The sequence below is a fragment of the Rhamphochromis longiceps genome, linkage group LG8 (genome assembly GCF_057381845.1).
Source record: "Rhamphochromis longiceps isolate RC_006_pf linkage group LG8, R_longiceps_female_GT1.1, whole genome shotgun sequence".
Lineage (NCBI taxonomy): Eukaryota > Metazoa > Chordata > Actinopteri > Cichliformes > Cichlidae > Rhamphochromis > Rhamphochromis longiceps.
Window position 1 is genome coordinate 3,954,159 of NC_140564.1, and position 20,195 is coordinate 3,974,353.

General features: G+C 40.3%; 1 protein-coding gene across 2 annotated transcripts in view; it reads left to right on the forward strand.

Moving 5' to 3' along the window:
- LOC146662920 (1-phosphatidylinositol 4,5-bisphosphate phosphodiesterase delta-3-A-like) overlaps positions 1-14,706 on the forward strand; it is a 34,675-nt gene extending 19,969 nt beyond the window's left edge. For both annotated transcript variants that reach the window (XM_085415496.1, XM_085415497.1), the window contains 9 exons: positions 72-216; positions 2,849-3,001; positions 4,716-4,853; positions 4,947-5,100; positions 10,082-10,198; positions 10,366-10,544; positions 10,750-10,885; positions 13,382-13,531; positions 13,649-14,706. In XM_085415496.1, coding sequence (XP_085271622.1) covers positions 72-216; positions 2,849-3,001; positions 4,716-4,853; positions 4,947-5,100; positions 10,082-10,198; positions 10,366-10,544; positions 10,750-10,885; positions 13,382-13,531; positions 13,649-13,791 — 1,315 coding nt within the window. In that variant the 3' untranslated portion in view covers positions 13,792-14,706. The remainder of the gene's footprint in view (positions 1-71; positions 217-2,848; positions 3,002-4,715; positions 4,854-4,946; positions 5,101-10,081; positions 10,199-10,365; positions 10,545-10,749; positions 10,886-13,381; positions 13,532-13,648) is intronic.
- Positions 14,707-20,195: the final 5,489 nt, after the last annotated feature.

Below are 20,195 nucleotides of genomic sequence, written 5' to 3' on the forward strand. Positions count from 1 at the left end.
GGTGTTTAAGATGTAATTTTTTCTTAACCCAAGGTACACCTTTACTCACAAAGCTTGAATTTGTCTCTTAGAGCTCTAAAACATGGTTGTCGGTGTGTGGAGCTGGACTGTTGGGATGGAGACAAAGGAGAACCAGTTATCTATCATGGACACACACTTACTTCCAAAGTGCCCTTTGTTGAAGTAATTGAGACTATCAATGAGTATGCTTTCAAAGTGAGTACTTCACTGTAACCAAGAGTTCTCTGCAGAAAATGAAATCTTACTGTAGAAATTGTGTAGTATGGTATTTCAAACAATCTAAGCAACTACTGCAGATGTCATTGACTGACTTATTACAGTAGTGTAAATATATTAGAGGGTTAACTAGCTAATTGGAGCCTTGAATGTGTTCTAACAACCAACCATCAGCTGCAAAGTAATGCTCAATAATCAGATTGCTTCCTGTATAGATGCTGCTTTAGTCCACAGATTATAGAATTCTTACCTTGATTACCTGACATTAAAGAGACCACAATGAGCCAAAAACAATTCCTCACACAATCAGCAGAAGCTTCAAATGCTAACACTGTGCTGACATTCTCAATGTTCAGATATGTATATATATAGTTATATATTTGGAACCATCATGAATGACTTCTAGAAGCTAGTTTTGCTCATCTGAATGCATCATTAGTGATGGTAAATATATGTTTGTCCATTCTGATGATTTGACTTATGTCTTGAGATATATAGATATAGATGCTGCTGCTGTATATGTTCTTTGATTTTTACTGCTTGTCCTTCCTCTTGTGTTAGCTTTCTGTTACTGTCTCTTATGTTAACGTGTCAGTTTTGACCGTGCCTCAAATCAGCCAAAACGATACCCTCAAAACAATAATTTATCATCCAATTTGTTTGTTACCTGTTGGTTACCTTCTTCAGCTTCCTTATCTATGAAAAGATTGGTTTTAATGTGGCCCACAGGGCTTTTTTACAGGATACCTTTTCAATCGAAAAAAAATGGTAAACTGAACCTCAAGAGATTTTTTATGTTACCTTACTATTAATTACAACTACTAGAATATATCTCTAAAATAATTTGTTTTATTTATTCTTTATTTTAATGTTATTAACTATTGTAAGATCTGTGGTGTTACAGGTCAGTTTAATGCATACATATTTAGTTGGAGAGTTTTTTGGGGACAGTATTAAACAACAATGGTTGTCTCTATAAAGCACATTTTAAAGAAAGTGGAGCCCTGTCCTTCAGGGGTCAGTTCAAGTTTTTTTGTTTTGCTTGCCTTCGTTTTATTGTGTCCACCATGGTAAGTTTCTTCCTGAAGTCCTTATCCAAGGTCATAGATGGTAAAGAAATTGTCGCACATGATATTGTCACGTGTCCTCGCAGTCCAGTAATCATATTAAGGATTAGAAGTTTTCCTTGATTTTTCACAGGGATACTAATTGCACATTAGTCTGTGTAAGTCTGTAGATTCTGTGCATTGCAGTTTTTGCATCAGCTATGCATGGATTTCTGTGTCTTTTTTGCCAGTCTGGCTGGTGTTATGTTGCCAGATAGAGCATTTTTCCATGAAAGGGACAAAATGTTCATCTGCTGTCACCTCTGCCCTGGGTTGAACATCAGTGGAAGGAGATGCACCAATCTCTCCCATACATCTCTGATGGGGCAAGCTTGTCAGTTTTTGCTCTAGTACCACTGTTGTCAAATCTAAGGACTTTTAATACCATTCAAAAGAAAAAGATTCTGCCTGGCGATGCATCCAGAAACTATCAGTGTTTATAATGCACCAATATAAGCATCCAGATATTCCCAGAGGTGACATTCCAAATGTTGCCATGGACTGTTTTTTCTTTAAAGCATTGTAATAGCAATAATGACTTTTAGGAAAAGTGGTGAAATCAATAACAAATGAAAACATGTCTTGATGTCACGTATTCTTGTCACGGCACACCTGGTAATCCCAGGGGTCATTTTGGTGACATTTTCAGCAGTGGCCCTGCCATGCAAGCCAGGAGATACTGCACTCCAAGAGATGTGACCACTTTTGGATTTGTATGTTTCAGCAGAACAGAAGCAGCTTCAGCACCTGTGACCTCCTCATCAGACTTATCAGATGTATCTTTGTTGTATCCCGTGGTTGACATTCTCTATCATCCAGCTCCTCAGAAACTGGCTTGTCCATATTGCTATGCTGTTTTGTGTCTTCTGGCTAATTCTATTCAAATATATGATGCAGAACTTGGCTTATTGTAAATCTTCTCATTTTTGCATGCTGCAAACCGGAGATGTATACTCTGCATGTCACCAACATCTTTACATGTCTTACATTTTTATACATTTCCATCTGGATTACCTTTTCAATCAAGCAGTAGGGATAAAAGGGGCTGTTTGTTCTGAGGAGACAAACAGACAGAGAAGCCCCTAACTTCTCTCCGACAGTGTTAGTGAGCTCAGTGTGTTTATGATTTTAGTTTTGGCACTGATTATTTCATAATCTTACATTTTAACTGGGTCAGAACCGACCCTAACAACACAAAAGTCATAACTTTTGCCAAAGCATTTTGTAATTTTGTGAAATTTTTTTTTATTTTATTTTGTTTAAATTGAGGTTCCTGACAAAGTCAAAAAGGCTTGATGCAATAAACAAATTTAAATAGCACTTCTATGCATTTAAAACCTAAAAACAGGTTGGTGCCAACCCTAACACAAGAGGAAGGTGTGTTATAAATCGACATTAGCCACAGTGACAATTTTGCTGACAGGCCAAGTGATAATTTCCTTATTTTTCTCTGGTCTACAGAAAATACTTTTCTCACTGACTTTCCAACATTGTGTCTGTCCCAGTCCTCTCCCTACCCTCTAATCCTGTCTTTGGAGAACCACTGCTCTCTGGAGCAGCAGAAAGTTATGGCTAGACATCTGCACTCCATTCTGGGAGACAAATTTCTAACAAAGCCTCTTGAAGGCCTGGATTCCCACAATTTGCCTTCCCCAGAGGTAAGTAGTCAAGTAATCAGTGAAAGTTCAGTTCCCATTAGCACTACTAAATCCACTGATAGCAAACATAACTTTATGTGGGACATGTAAATATTCCTGGGTTAATTAAACCACATGTAGATTGTTCTCACAATTACAGTTTTCATCAGATTAATAAAGATAAAAATGATCCATACAAAGAGATATATGTATTGTGCTTGATACTTTTCATTGGCAGGTGGACATTGCTGGCTGGATTTCAATGGCCTATAAAAGTTTTTCAGTCTCCAACCACTTTTACAGTTTTTAATCCTCAGCTGTAAAAGGCTGATAGGGTACCGTCATCACTCTGCCAGGCGTGGACACCCAACTTTAAAACATGATAAAGATGGCGACGTAGGATTTTTAAATTAATGCCATAGGTTCATTTACTAAAAACCTCAAATGAATTTGAATCTCGGGGACCTTCACGGTCAGAGGTCTATTTTTCTAAAATTCTTGTGAATACTGTAACTCAAGAAGGAAGTCACCTAGGAGTCTTACATTTATACAATAATTACTAGGAGGCTGAGGTGTAACACTGGCAGCTGTCAGTATTTTTCACAGCTGGTAAGACTGCTTACCATCTTTTATTATAACTGAAACTAATACAATTAAATACATTTGTTCTGACCTCTGATACTTCTGGTAAAACCTTAGAACATTTGTAGCTTTGTTTCAGCCTGGTATGGGAAAACTTGCAGTAAATGTTTCATGCGTCTTTTATCTCTCATGAGATTTTTTCAGAGCCCTTTGACATTTTTCTCATGTAACATAGTTATGCAGTAAGAATTTAATATATTCAAAAGCATTACAGAAAAATGTGAAAGTAGCCCCTTTCATGAGACAATTATTTAGGCCTGTAATCAGTTTTCAGTCTGTGAACATTACTAAATTTTATCTAAAATTTGAGCACTGCTCAGAGAGCTCTATTGGGAAGATTATGCTATAACTGCAGTTACCTTCATGTATCACAAGTGTATAAGTGTAACAAATATGTTTAGAGCTTTACAATAGGAAAAACTTCTCTATACGATAGGAAAAATCTGCGTCTAACTAGGTGAAAATTATGTAACGCTTATCGTGATCAATAGGCAGATCACTAATGCCTCAAAAGGAGAAAGACCAATGGCAGAAAAGGTTAATGTGTGCAGGGTTGGATGTGGCAGCACAGCGGAGGGTGGTCTCCATCTCCTGATTGGCCCTATCGGCCTGGCCATTACTCTGTGCGTGAAAACCAGAACAGAGACTGAACTGGGCTCAGAGGGAAGTACAGAATTTTTTCCAAACTCGGGAAGTGGGGACTGTGGCCTGATATGACATTCAGGCAGAAAACATGGTCAGTGATGAGTTGAGTGGTTTCCAGAACAAAGCGTAGCCTAGCCAGGGCGATGAAATTAGCTGCTTTAGAAAAATGGTCTACAATAGTTAGAATTGGGTTACCTGTTAAGGGGGCTAGTCCAGTGATGAACTCCAAAGCGATGTGGGATCAGGGACATCCCGGCATCGGCAAGGGTTGGAAGAGTACAAACGGAGAAGAGCTGGTGATTGTATTCTGAGCACAGTAGACACATATTCTTTAAAACATGTTCTATTATTAATGTGGGCCACCAGAACAAACATTGTGTGTGTGTGTGTGTGTGTGTGTGTGTGTGTGTGTGTGTGTGTGTGTGTGTGTGTGTGTGTGTGTGTGTAGGCTCTTAAAGGTAAAGTCCTAGTGAAGGGGAAGAAGGAGAGGTTGGAGGAATGCTCGTCCAGCTCTTCAGACCTCAGTTCCTCAGATGAGGAGACCAGCCGCATAGAAGGGAAACCCAGAAGGAAGGAGGATAAAAAGGTTGGTACGACACTATCCTAGAAACAGTACCTCTGACCACTTCTGGATGGTGACTAATTCAGTTGGTTTCTGTGTATGTGCATGTGATGTCAGGCAGGCGTCTCCAAGATAACTCCGGAGCTATCAGACCTGGTTGTGTACACTTGCAGTGTTCCCTTTAAAAGCTTCGAACAAGCTGCCAAAAGTCCAGCAACCAACATGTCATCTTTCTCCGAAAGTGATGCACTCAGACATATTAAGGACTCAGGTAGGACACGTCTAAACTTGCCTTTTAGAATAAAATGACTTTCTGGACTTTGGTTTTGCACAACACTGGTCACTATATTCTTCATTTCCGGTTAATACTTGTACAGCTGCTGTTATTGTGTATATATTTATTTATATTTAGATTTCTTCATACATTCTTATATAGTTCTATATTGTGTATTGTGTATTTTGTTGTACAGTTATTTTATTTTCAACTTTAATTTATATATTTATCTTTATCTTATTCTTCCCAGTTAAATTTACCCTTCATTCTAATTTGTGTTGTACAGTTATTTCATTTTTAACCTTAATTTATATTTTATTCCTTCCTAGTTAAATTTACCCTTTTTAATTTTTCATATTTATTTCCTATCTTATTCATAGCCTTTTCCTTTTTTGTTCTCTTTAGGTCACGAGCAGTTGTCCAAGCATTTCACTACATATCGTACTGTGTATGACTGTGTACGTGACAAATAAAATTTGAATTTGAATTTGAATTTGAATTTAAAATGGAATAGTTTGTACAGTACAAGTACAGTAGCAAAGGTACTGAGACACCCCACATTTCTTTATGTTTTGCAAGTAATATTGTTGGTTTGTTTTATAAGATGAAAGACAGAAGAAGGAAGCCAGGAATAGAAAGGGAAAAGGGACAGAATGATATTTAATCGTGATTAATCAAAATTAATCCACAGCAACCCTGTGATGAATCTGATTAAACATTTTAATTGTTTGACAGCACTAATATATCTGTATACTTACCTATTAGTATATAGTTTTTTTTTAAAATTGCATTTCACCTGAGAGGACCTGTGCTAAAAGATTGAAGAAAACTATTGAAATTCTCTATGAATTTAAGAATATATTCTTTGTTTATTCCCCATTTATTTCATTATATTGCATAAATGTCTGTTACAAGCTTAAATATAAAGTTGAAAAAGTGTAGTTGCAACCAGATGTTGATCAAGTAATTGCGATTAATCACAATTGATTACAGAAAATTGTGAGATTAATTAGTTAATTAAGTCTATTGACAGCACTAATTGCTATATGTTTCAAAATGGATTAAATCAAGCTTGTTAGACAGCCCATGGCTGGACCAAGAACAAGCACAAAAGCACAAAAGTAAAAATCTCTTATCTGCCTTTTATAAGCTCCAATATTAAAATCATACCTGCTTTAAAAGCCTTAACATAAACACATCTCCACCGGCGTGGTGGGAATTAAAAAAACAAAAAACAAAAAAAACCCTAAATCTTTACTTATCATATGTAAACTAACAACCATTTGAAACAATACAGATATCTGTTGGAAAATAGAACAGAAAATACTCAATAGAAAAGAGAATACGAAATACTTTTACATCTTAGAAATACCTATAGGGGTAACTTTTACATTTTTGTACCCACTTTGTAATATTTGTAAGTTGTTATTAAACACTGATGATTTAATTTCCCTCCCTTCTTTCTCTATTTGATTTTGATCAGTCAAGATTAAAAACTTGTGGAGACTGATACGCTTAAATACGTTCAAAATGACTGAAAGCCCCAATTCACAACTTATACAATACAAAACTCTTAGCACACTATACAGGTCAAAGGATGTTCCAAATGGGCCTTACATCTAGCCCTCCATCCATCCATCTTCTTCAACTTATCCGGGACCGGGTCACAGAGGCAGCAGCCTAAGAAGAGAAGCCCAGACCTCCCCCTCCCCAGCCACCTCCTCCAGCTTGTCTAGGGAAACACCAAGGCGTTCTCAGGCCAACCGAGAGATATAATCTCTCCAGCGTGTCCTGGGTCTGCCTCAAGGCCTCCTCCTGGTGGGACATGCCCAGAACACCTCATCTAGGAGGTATTCTTGTCAGATGCCCAAACCACCTGAACTGGCTCCTTTCGATGTGGAGGAGCAGCGGCTCTACTCTGAGCCCCTCTCGGGTGGTCGTACTTCTCACCCTATCTCTAAGGGAGTGACCAGCCACAATTCGGAGGAAGTTTATTTCCACTGCTTCTATCCACGATCTCGTCCTTTTGGTCACTACTCACAGCCCATTACCATAGGTGAGGGTAGGCTTTGCTTTTCCTCAGCTCCCTTTTCACAATGACAGACCGCATCCGCATCACTGCAGCTGCAGCACCAATCCATCTGTCGATCTCCCGCTCCCGTCTCCCATCACTCGTGAACAAGACCCAGAGATACTTAAGCTCCTCCACTTGGGGCAAGAACTCGTTCCTGATCCGGAGTGGGCACTCCACCCTTTTCCGGCTCAAGACAATGGCCTCAGATTTGGAGGTGCTGATTGTCATTCCGCTTCACATTCGTCTGTGAACCATTCCAGTGCAAACTGTGGGCCATCACCTGATGAAGCCAACAGAACCACATCATCTGTGAAAAGCAGAGATGAGCTTCTGAGTGAAAGCCTTCCGCCACTTGGCGACGCCTAGAAATTCTGTCTATTGAAATTATGAAGAGAATCTGTGACAAAAGGGCAGCCCTGGCAGAGTCCATCATCCACTGAAAAGGAGTCCGACTTATTGCTGGCTATGCGGACCAAGCTCTTGCCATGGTTGTATAAGGATGGAATGGCCCGTAGCAATGGGCCAGACACCCCATACTCCCAAAGCACCTCCCAGGATTAGGTTAGATCTTCATGCAACATCGTAGCAGCATGCCGACCAAGACAGCCCTACTACATTCAGAGCCTTCAGGAACTCGGCTCCTTCCACGGGGCACAGCCACAAAGAAGTTGTTTGACTGCCTCACTGACCTCACCCCCAGAGATAGGTGAGTCGTCCCTCTCTGCTTCCTCCACAGAAGATGTGCCAGTGGCATTCAGGAAGGCTTCGAAGTATTCGTTCCACCACCCAAAAATGTTCTCAGCCGAAGTCAGCAGGACTCCATCAACACTATACACAGTGCAGGTAGAGCATCGTTTGACCCTCCTGAGTCACCTGACGGTTTGCCAGAATCTCTTCGAGACAGTCCAAAAGTATTCTTCCATGCCTTCTCTGAACTCGTTGCACACCCTAATTTTTGCTTCAGCCACTGCCCAAGGCGCATTCTGCTTGGCCTGTTGGTACCTACCAGCTGCTTCCATAGTCCCACATGCTAACCAACCCTGATAGGAATCCTTCTTCAGCCTGATGTCTCCCTTCATCTCTGGTGTCCTCCCCCGCCACCTAATCCAACTCACCGCCAGGTGGTGATCAGTTGACAGCTCAGACCCTCTCTTTGCCCTTGTGCCCAGAACATATGGCCGTTGGTCTGGAGATATGATTACAAAACCGATTGACCTGTGACCTAGGGTGCCCTGGTGCCACGTGCACTAATGGAAACCTTTATATTTGAACATGGTGGTCGTTATGGACAAACTGTGATTTGCACAGAAGTCCAACAACAAAACACCACTCGAGTTCAGATCTGGCAGGCCGTTCCTCCAAGTCTCACTGTTGTTGAAGCCCCATGAGTGTTGAAGTCTCCCAGTAGGACAGCAGGGTCCCCAGGTGGAGCACCGTCAAGTACCCTGCCCAGGAACTCCAAGAAGGCCGGGTACTCTGAACCGTCGTTTGGCACATAAGCACAGATGACAGTCAGGACCTGTTCCCTGACCCAAAGGCGCAGGGAACAAACTCTCTCGTCCACTAGGGGAAACCCCAATGTACAGGCAGCAAGCCAAGGAAATACTAGTATGGTCTTGTATGCCTTTCCAGAGGTTCTGGCAGAGGATATTCTGAAGACCTATCCATTTAGGTTTAGTTGGTGCATCCCATCCTCACCCAAACTGTGCATCTTAGGTGACATAAGTGAATTAGATATTCAACCATATACAACACATCTAGTCCTTACTGCCCCATACATCGATAATAAAATGATCCTTATGAATTGGAAATTAAAAAATGATTTGTATATTACGCAATATAGAAATTTAATCTAGATTAAATTAGTTTGGAGAAAAGGTCTGCCTCCTCCCGTCTGCATTAGCTACACTATCCTTTGTGGTAGAGTCGGTGGGTGCTGGCCTTGGGTGCAACCGTGTTCTGGGGCACTGTTGAAATGGTCCAGAGTCTCTTTTCCTTGGGTGGTGGGGCTGCAGAGGGGGTGACAATCACTACTGTCTGCCTCTCAGTGTTACATGCACCTTAGACATTGGGGGGAAGGTGTAGATTTTGCACTGCTGACCAGCAGTCTTGTACTCATGTCCCATCTGTCCCCTCAACTTTGATAGCACTCTACTTTTCACATAGTCATTCTCACTATTAACACCTCATGCACCTCACACAAAAATTAGGGCCAAGGATATATATTGCTTTATAGACCGGTCGCCACTCTTTCAATGATGAGCATGTACAGATGTACAGATCCTGATACAGGATGTACAGGACTGGTTTAAATGGGTGGTCAGGGAAGCCATTAACATTAAAAGGGAAATACCATCTCTAAATTGAGTAAGGGGGCTAAGGGTACATCTTTCACCATCTTACAATGCTGTGATTGCAGCCATTCCCCAACTCTCTGTGAATGGTGCTTTGATCAGTGGTTGTTTATCAGTGGTAATGACAATTTGGATATTAATGATCGACAAACTGACCTCACAACCTATTTGTTTAAAAGGCCAGCAGTCCTGCAGTCAGCTGAGACTGAAGAAGTCACTTGGATGAGTGTCAAAATGTTTCTCCAACAGAACAGAATCAACTTGGGATATCTGTGTGTGTGTGTGTGTGTGTGTGTGTGTGTGTGTGTGTGTGTGTGTGTGTGTGTGTGTGTGTGTGTGTGTGTGTGTGTGTGTGTGTGTGTGTGTGGGCACCTAGCAAGCAAGATCTAAAGATAGAGACTTGTGCACAGAACTGTGTGCTGCAATCTAGATGTAGAAGTTTATATAAACTTAGAATTTGGGTAGAGAAATTCCTGTGTTGACTGTACCTTATTCAAGAGCATAACGACAATGCAAAATGTGTTGAACTTTTCTTGTTCTCTAAATTCAGGGGTGTATTTTGTTCGTCACAACAGTCACCACTTGAGCAGGATCTACCCCTCAGGCCAGCGCCTCCATTCCTCCAACTATAACCCTCAGGAGATGTGGAATGCAGGCTGTCAAATTGGTGAGAGCATTTTTTAATATGTTCTATTTTTAAGAGAAGCAAACAGAAAGTAAAGTAAAGAACTGTCACTAACTGTTCTCCCACACTCGCGCCTCCAGTGGGTAGACTAATGGACATTGTCTCGGGAGGCCTGCAAGCTCTTCACACTGATGTTTTGTTTTCTCCAGTTGCTCTGAACTTCCAGACACCTGGTGAGCAGATGGATTTGAACCAAGGCAGGTTTCTGCAAAATGGTGAGTGTGGGTACATTCTGAAACCTGCCTTCTTGTGTCAGCCTGACAGTACTTTCAATCCTGAGAATGTGGGAGGAGGTCCTGGCCACAGACCTGTCATGCTCACTGTTCGGGTAAGATGGAAACTAAATCTGTCTAGGAGTATTTTAAGCTTGGTGACCAAATGTTTCTTATTGTAACGATTTTAGAAAGCTCTAGTTGCCTCAATATTGATTCCCATTAAAGAAATTTGTCTATTTCTTGAGTGGGTTCTTCTTCTCCAATCTATAATGATACTTTAATTAAATAAAGATCTCTCTTGCTTTGTTGTTATTCCAGGTCATTTCAGCTCAGCAGCTGCCTAAACCAGAATGGGATAAGCCCAGCTCCATTGTGGACCCACAAGTGTGTGTGGAGATCCACGGCGCTCCTATTGACAACAATAAGAAGAAAACGCATTATGTTGAAAACAATGGTATATATGTCTTTACAATAAAAGATCATTTTATAGTTGAATGGCTTCAGCTTTAAGGGCAGTGTAGTTGTTAGCCCTGTCAGCTCACAGAAAGAGGTTCCTGGGTTTGATTGTGACAGGTTATAATTTCGTACCCATGTGGGTTCTCTTTGGGACATAGTACAACATCACTATTTATTTAAGAAAAATGAAGCTAACATGCAGAGGCAACCTATGAAAAAGTAATAACACCTTTATTGCTTTCAGAAAAATTAAGAGAGTAAGTAGTGGCCAATCAGCAGCAAATGTGACCACCTTTATAAAAGAAGTTTAGAAGAAAAGAAGTCAACTTTATTATCTATTCTGCAATATTTACAGGAAACAGACTGGGCCATAATGTCTTTTCCCCCTGTGCAACTAGAAATAATCTAAACTAAAATAAAAATGAGGACCATAAGAATATGAAAACAAATTTGAGGTATTACAATTATTACTCTTTATATATAAAAATGTCAAAAAATCCAAACATCAAACCAGTTTAAACCCCTACTAACTAGGGGTGAAAGTGGGCTGAAGTGGTGTTTTTGGTGCAGATGTCTGTCCGTTGTGGTCTCGGTACTTTAGTGTCAAGCTAGCACTACACAGGAGGGGTACATAAAAAGGGAATAACTCAGGTAATTTCAAATGAAACTTCTCTATCAGCTCAACAAATAATAGCAAACACACTGTTTGTGCACAGCTTATATGTTTTGTGTGTTTCTGCTCGCTGAAGTTACACCGTGTGTACTTTCCAACTGGCATTTGATAAACTGCAAATTAAAACTTAGGCATGCCCTAATTTTTAAATAATATCTTGGATCTGTGTATGATGTGAAGTTATGATTTTCATATTGTGAAACTTCCTGCAAAACAAATTGAGGTACACTACAATTATATTATTCAAAAGCTGCATGAACATATTCTGCAGTTTAGTGCAGGATAAACAGGTTAGCTTAGCAGTATTGTGAGGAATTTACAGTAAAGCACTGTTATGGACTGTTGCACAGTGGCTGTGATGTTCATGGTCAGTGTTAATTTACAATAACTGATGATGCTTAGATTCATTCATTAAATTCCACCTTCATACCGCCTGTATACTGTCTTGTATAAAGACATTATAAACAGTATATATTAGTGCAGGGGTTAGAAATAAGCCAAGATAGCTTATGAAATATTGGGTTACATCTTGTTGAATTAAGTTGTGTAAATCCGCAAAGAGCAGTGAACCTCAGCAGCAGCAGCAGCAGATCAGCTGAGCACACCCTGTATACAAAGAAAATCTACTGGAGCGCACAATGGAAATTATTATGAGTTGTGTTTCTTTCCCCCATGCTGATCCACTACAAGTACATTTCATCCTTTTTCACTTTATTTGAGTAAAGAAATCGAATCAGTAATTTTACCAGAGTATTTTTTAACACCAGTATCTGTACTTCTACTAAAGTAAACAATGTGTATTTTTGCCACCTCTGCTCAATAAAATTTACATATACTGCTTTTGTAAAAAATCACCATGTTGCGCAGTGTTTAAAACAGTGGGTCAGATGGAAATTGCGATTCTGCCTAAGTATGTGGCTAGAGACTGGCCACGTATGTAATATGCTAAATGTGGAGAAGAAGATAATTCATAGGTGCTTGTGTGCCATGGAGCCAATTTTTAATTCAGTTTTGCACCTTGAGTGTCAAGATATTAAGAATTATAACTACTGTATGTTTTATCATCTCAGAAGAAGAAGCCATGGAAGAAGTAAGAATGTGAAAGAAACTAATAGCGAGTTAATGCAACTACGGATAAACTGTGGTCCTCTTCCTCACCTTAAAGCTCAGCTTCTGAACTGCAATCAGGGCTCTAACACATGAAAACATGAATAAACATGTTTATTTATTCCCGTTATTGTCACCAGTGTGAGAGTGTATAACAGCTAATGTTAAACTTGAGTGTCCTAAGTATCACACTTTTCATCTGATGAAAAATTCAATTATGTTCTGACATCTTATGATTTTTTTTTCATTTACTTTATTTCCTTTGCATGGTAAAGTTTGAACTTTGGAAATGCAGTGATGAATGGTGTTCACTAACAGTTCTTGAGCCATGCAGTGATTTCTATTCCGGAATCATGTTAGGTTGTATTAAAAGTGGACAGCTCAGTTTTACACCAGGCATAAAAGCTTAGAAACACTATCACTTTGGGTGGCTGTAGCTCAGGTGGTAGAGCAGATCATCTACTGATTGGAAGGTTGGTGGTTCGATTCCCGGCTTCCCCTAGTCTGCATGCCAAATATCCTTGGGCAAGATACTAACCTGAAATTGCTCTCCGATGCATTGATCGGAGTGTGAATGTCAGTTGTGTGAATGGGTGAATGCACAAGTTGTGTAAAGCGCTTTGAGTGCTCAGAAGAGTGGAAAAGCGCTATATAAGAACCAGTCCATTTACCATTTACAAAACTTAGTGTGTGAATTTATGTTCTTCATTACAGGCTTTAATCCACGGTGGGACTGCACCTTTAACTTTACCGTCCATGTCCCTGACTTGGCTCTGGTCCGCTTTTTGGTGGAGGATCATGACTATACTTCCAGAAATGACTTCCTGGGACAATTCACTCTCCCTTTCCCCAGTGTCCGCACAGGTATGTGTGGCAGCGAATGGGTTAATATGAGTGTGTGGGTGTGTGTGTGTGTCGTCAACATCAACACAATATGAATAGCCAATATTCTACTTATCTTAAACCCCCTTAACTCTGCAGGTTATCGTCATGTCCGACTGCTCAAGATGGATGGATCAAGCCTTTCACCTGCGTCACTCTTTATACATATTAAGGTCACTCCCTGTCAGAATTCCAAATCTTCAGCAAAATCGCCAACCCACTTTCCAACCAAGAATCCCTAATCCCACTTCTGCCCTTCAGCCACATGATCATTCCATGGTAGTTAATCAGAGAAAACTCAGTGGTTACAGCTTTCTCTCACGGTATCATCAACTGATTCATTTTTTTTACGCAATAGAAATGTTTCAAAACTGTATTTGAGATTTGTTAAGAAGACAACATTGTTATGCAAAGCTAAAAGCCAATTAGGTAATACTATCCATACCAGTGACTTATGATACACCTAAGATTTCAGAGCAGTCGATTTAAGTGTCTGTTTTACCTGAATAATTGTAATAATGTCTCATTTGTAGAAAGCTTCCCAAGTACTATAAACTCTTAGAAGTAGGGTTGGAGTCAGAGCTGGGAACTAATAGAGTACAAGTACTTTGCATTATATACATGCTGTTGTAGTTAAGTAGAATTTTTAGCTCTGTTTTAGATCTGTTTATCTGTACGTTACTTGAGTATTTATTTTTGTGACAACTTTTACTTTTACTCCCTACATCTTAACCAAAATATATCTGTATATCAATATACATATTTTCTACTCCTTACATTTTCAAATGTTTGTTACTTTAAATTTAAAACACTTGAGAAGAGTTATTTCTTGACATTTCACAGATAACTGTTAGTGTATCCATCACAGGTTCTTATAGCATGTGATGAATTAAACAAAGGGAAATCTAGCTAGTGCTACAGAAGAGGATCAAGCATAAAAGAAGTAACATTAGTGGCAGGCAATTGGAAGTACAAAGGTTCAATCAGCTTAATACATACATATTGCCAAAACTATTCACTCACGCATCCAAATCATTGAATTCAGGTGTTCCAATCACATCCATGGCCACAGGTGTATAAAATCAAGTGCGTAGGCATGCAGTGAAAGAATGAGTTACTCCCAGGAGTTCAGTTAATTCCAGGATGTCCTGTTAGGATGCCCCTTGTGTAACAAGTCCAGTCATGAAATTTCCTTGCTACTAAATATTCCACAATCAACTTTTAGTGGTATTATAACAAAGTAAAAGCGACTGGGAATGAGAGCAACTCAGCCACAAAGTGGTAGGCCACATAAAACCACAGAGTGGGGTCAGTGGATGCTGAGGTGCATACTGCACAGAGGTCACCAGGTTTCTGAGTCAATTGCTCCAGAACCTCTAAACTTCATGTAGCCTTCAGATAAGCTTGAGAACAGTGCATAGAGAGCATAATGGACTGTGTTTCCATGGCCAAGCAGCTGCGTCCAAGCATTATATAATACAAGCAGTTGGTGTAAAGCATGAGACCACTGGACTCTAGGGCAGTGGAGAAGTTTTCTCTGGAGTGACAAATCACACTTCTTTGTCTGGAAATCCAATGGATGAGTCTGGGTTTTGTGGTTGCCAGGAGAATGGTACTTGTCTGACTGTACTGTGCCAAGAGTAAAGTTTGGACAGTTGGTATTGTACGCTGTGTTGGGGAGTAATGGAATACATGTGCGTTACGTGTTTAAAGTAACTGTCTTCCGTTACACTTACCGTTTAAAAGGGTGGTATTCAGAATACAGTTACTTTGTTGAAACAAAGGGATTGCATGGCGGTCTTTTCCTGTTTCATATGTTAGGCTATGCCCTCTTTATTTATGGTAATTCCACGCTGGTGGACACCCAAACAAAACATGCATTAAGAGCCTCTAATGACCGTGTCTCAATCTCGCGGCCCATGTCACCTCTACTTGCAGCCTGCATATCAAAGTTGACCCAGACAACAAAGTAAAGCTAGTTTTCGGCTACGAGCCCGACGCGAACCGACGTATTAGCCAGAGGTCCCTTTACTACGGTTCGGAGCCTGTTTTATACACGCGCTGAATAGTTTTCTATACGAGATCGCTGCAAAAAGTGCAGCCTTACCTAATGTCCACCTACTGTTACTCATTTATATTAAGATTTAAATATCTAGTTGGTATTGGTATGGCGAGTAACCTTCAGTGATAGTAATAAATCACAGCAATAGTACAATCATGTAGTTGTAAAAAGCATGATAATATATTAAGTAATCCAAAGTATTCAGAATACGTTACTCTCATTGAGTAACATAACAGAATACATTACAAAATACATTTTGGGTAATGTAATCTGTAATCTGTAGTGGAATACATTATAAAAGTAACCTTCCCAACACTGGTTGTATGACACCAACTGTCTCCCGGTGGGACATGCCTGGAACACCTCACCCAGGAGGCGCCCAGGGGGCATCGTTGTCAGATGCCCGAACCACCTCAGCTGGCTCCTTTCGATGTGGAGCAGCAGCGGCTCTACTCTGAGCCCCTCCCGGACGGCCGAACTTCTCACCCTATCTCTAAGGGAGAGGCCAGCCACCCTTCGGAGGAAGCTCAGTTCTGCCGCTTGTATCCGCGATCTCGTTCTTTCGGTCACTACCCACAGCTCGTGGCCATAGGTGAGGGTAGGGACGTAGATCGACCGGTAAATTGAGAGCTTCGCTTTTACACTCAGCTCCCTCTTCACCACGACGGACCGGTGCAGCGTCCGCATTACTGCAGCCGCAGCACCAATCCGTCTGTCGATCTCCGGCTCCCTTCTCCCATCACTCGAGAACAAGACCCCGAGATACTTGAACTCCTCCACTTGGGGCAGGAACTCATCCCCGACCCGGAGTGGGCACTCCACCCTTTTCCGGCTGAGAACCATGGCCTCAGATTTGGAGGTGCTGATCCTCATTCCCGCTGCTTCACACTCGGCTGCGAACCGTTCCAGTGCGAGCTGGAGGCCCTCACCCGATGAAGCCAACAGAATCACATCATCCGCGAAAAGCAGAGATGAGATTCTGAGGCCACCAAAGCGAAAGCCCTCCGCCACTTGGCTGCACCTAGAAATCCTGTCCATAAAAATTATGAACAGAACCGGAGACAAAGGGCAGCCCTGGCGGAGCCCATCACCCACCGGGAACGAGTCCGACTTATTGCCGGCAATGCAAACCAAGCTCTTGCAACGGTTGTATAGAGATCGAATGGCCCGTAGCAATGGGCCAGACACCCCATACTGCCGCAACACCTCCCACAGGACACCCCGAGGGACACGGTCGAATGCCTTCTCCAAGTCCACAAAACACATGTAGACTGGTTGGGCAAACTCCCATGCACCCTCAAGTATCCTGGAGAGGATAAAGAGCTGGTCCAGTGTTCCGCGACCAGGACAAAAACCGCATTGTTCCTCCTGTATCCGAGGTTCGACTAGCGGACGAACTCTCCTTTCCAGCACCCTGGCATAGACTTTCCCAGGGAGGCTGAGGAGTGTGATCCCCCTGTAGTTGGAACACACCCTCCGGTCCCCCTTCTTAAAGATGGGGACCACCATCCCGGTCTGCCAGTCCACAGGTACTGCCCCTGATCTCCACGCAACATTGCCCTATATTAATGTATCTATGATAAAATATTGGTTTTGCAGTGTTGTTTTATCATTTTTTAACCAGTGCAAAATAAGTATGAGTCAGGTGGATTACATTGTTATCCATTATACCATTATTATGGTAATATTATTAGTGATACCCGAGTCATACCAGAGCATTGTGGTAGAGTATAAAAGTGTACATGTTTTGATTCACCTCTGACCTTACTTTCCCATCCTCATCTAGGACCATGAGGGTAATGAGATTTCAGAGCCAAAGGAGGTTTCTCCTTAGAAAGAGTAGAGCCGCTGATCTTCTGTTTTCAGGGAATGCCCAAGTCTGGCCAGGAAAAGTTATGTATTTTTCCAGCTTGGGAAGACTTTGGGGCCTGCTAGGAGGAGGTGGATAATGCTGCTAGACTAAATGTATCCCTCACATATCCTGTTGCCACATTGACCAAACATTTTCCTCTGCTGTAGATAAACGTGATATACAGTGCTGTGAAAAAGTATTTGCTCCTTTCATGGATTCTTTTTTGTTGTATATTTCTTACAGTTATATTTCAGATCAACAAACACATTTTAGTATCAGAAAAAAGATAACCTGAATACATACAAAATACAGTTTTTAAGTTTTAAGTTTTTATTTATTACAAACCAGGTCCTGTGTGGAAACTTAACTGCAGTTTCTCCTGCGCTGGCTGGGGAAGATTTTTAATATTGTTTTTCTCCTTCAACCATGTTATGAGCATTGAAGTTGCAGACTGTGTCCACAAGAGGACACTCTGCGGCTGTCCTGTTGGTAACACATGGAACAGCTGATCTGAGCAGGGTGAAGTGTAAAACAAGTAAATAAATAACTACAAATAAATGTTAGGGTAATCGGGTCATGTTTTATACATCTGAAAGAAAAGACTACAGGAAATTCACTGGAATGTCAGAGATTTAAAATCTCCAAATATCAGTATTGGTGTTAAAAGATAATATATTGATCTGACTTTTTTTTTTTTTTTTAAAGGTTACAGAACCTATAACATCTATATAAAGACAAACTATATGAGAACTTTTTAATTCAAATCGAAAGCGTTTTTAGCACTGGGTAGTGGACAGACAGTATTATTCTGAAGCTGTAGCTTACTGTAAACATAAAGGCTTAAAATGATTAAATCGATTACATAATAGACATGCAAAATCTATTTGTCAGAGTATGGTAGTTTTGTCACATATTTGTTCGATGTTTACTTAAGATACCACGTGGGCATGTGAACATAAGTTTAGCACAAATGGATATTTAGAAATGTCTGAGACAAGAATTGTACATTTACTGTCAGGCCCATCATTTTATGAGACAATTAAATGACAAAACTGAAACAGAACTAACCAAAAAAACATGCTGATATTCTGCTAAGATCACAAAATGGTAAATGGCCTGCATTTGTATAGCGCTTTACTCAGTCCCTAAGGACCCCAAAGCACTTTACACTACATTCAGTCATTCACACACTGGTGATGGCAGCTACATTGTAGCCACAGCTGCCCTGGGGCGCACTGACAGAGGCGAGGCTGCCGGACACTGGCGCCATCAGGCCCTCTGACCACCACCAGTAGGCAAACACGGGGTTAGTATCTTGCCCAAGGATATTTGGCATGCAGCCAAGAGACAGCCTGGGATCGAACCACCGACCTTTGGATTAGTGGGTGACCTGCTCTGCCACCTGAGCTACAGCCACCCCAGATTTTATAAGTTATTTCTCTGGATTTTCCTCACTTTCATTTGTACATTGTAGGTTAAAATATCAAAAGCTGTTTTCTGAACTGTAGAAATTGCAGACAAACTCAAATTTGAACCTTTTCCACTGTTTTTGTTATTATTATATTTAAAATATTGTGTTTGTGCATACATTCTGTACACCAATCAAACTTGTGATATTTATAACAAACAATTCTTCTGAATAGTGTTGAACAAACTGAAAAATATCACTGTCAGCTATAAATAAGTATTGATTTTAGCATTGTTGTCTCACTGTCATTATTCTGTTGTTTTGTATAACATTTAAAGACTTTTCTTTTTCAATCTTTCATTCTTTATATTTAGTTTACAAGAATTAGTGTCTTGTGGAGTGGTTGGGTGAAGCCATTTATTATCAAGAAATTGTGTTTGACCTGTTAGTATCGCAATGATAGCAGGATTTCAGTGTTCATATTTATTTTTTAATTATTTATAAATAAATATTCATATGTTTTATCCAAAGTAGTCACTTTGTAATACAGTTACTCACTACAAAAGGATTGTTGTTTAAATTCTTGTACTTACCCTGGACTGTGGCCTTCAGGTGGAAATTGATAGTGTAACCCTGGCATATAAAAAGTATTTTGCCCAACAACTTGTTTTAGTTAGTAAACTTGAATCTATTTAATTGGACAGAAACCAAAATTTTGCTGAGGACTTTTTACATGAGAGCCACTAAGTCCCCCTGAGGCAACTCTTTCGATGGAGCAAAGATCTGTCTTCTTTGAATGCTGTTATCATAAATAATCAAAAAATAAAGAAATCAAGCAGGTCATTTGCTGAATCACATGATATTTTCAAACCAACCAGAACCTCACAACAAAGAATTTGAGTCCACAATGAGCTCAGCACATTGCTCTTGTTGACTTTATAAACATGGATTCCTTTCAAGTCAAGTGAACGGAGGTAGAAGCAAAAAGATTGTATACTGGTGGACAAAGGAATATGATGAAGTGCGGAAATAAAGCTTTTAAAATGTTAAAAAGAAATCAGAATTATCAGAATCCTGCTGAATATAAAAAGTCACAAGCTAATGTAAGAAAAACCATTAAAATGCAACGGGGGACAGTTGGAGGGGCTTTTGTAATTCTGTGGGGAGAGAGACAGAAATTGATAAGGTATGGTCAATGATCAGAAGGATGAATACAATTATAAGAGAATATGGGCACCCAGTATTAAATGATGGGGAAGTTACAGCAGTGAAAAATGAAGATATGATGGCAAAAACCTTTGGTAAAATTCATAACTCAATTAAT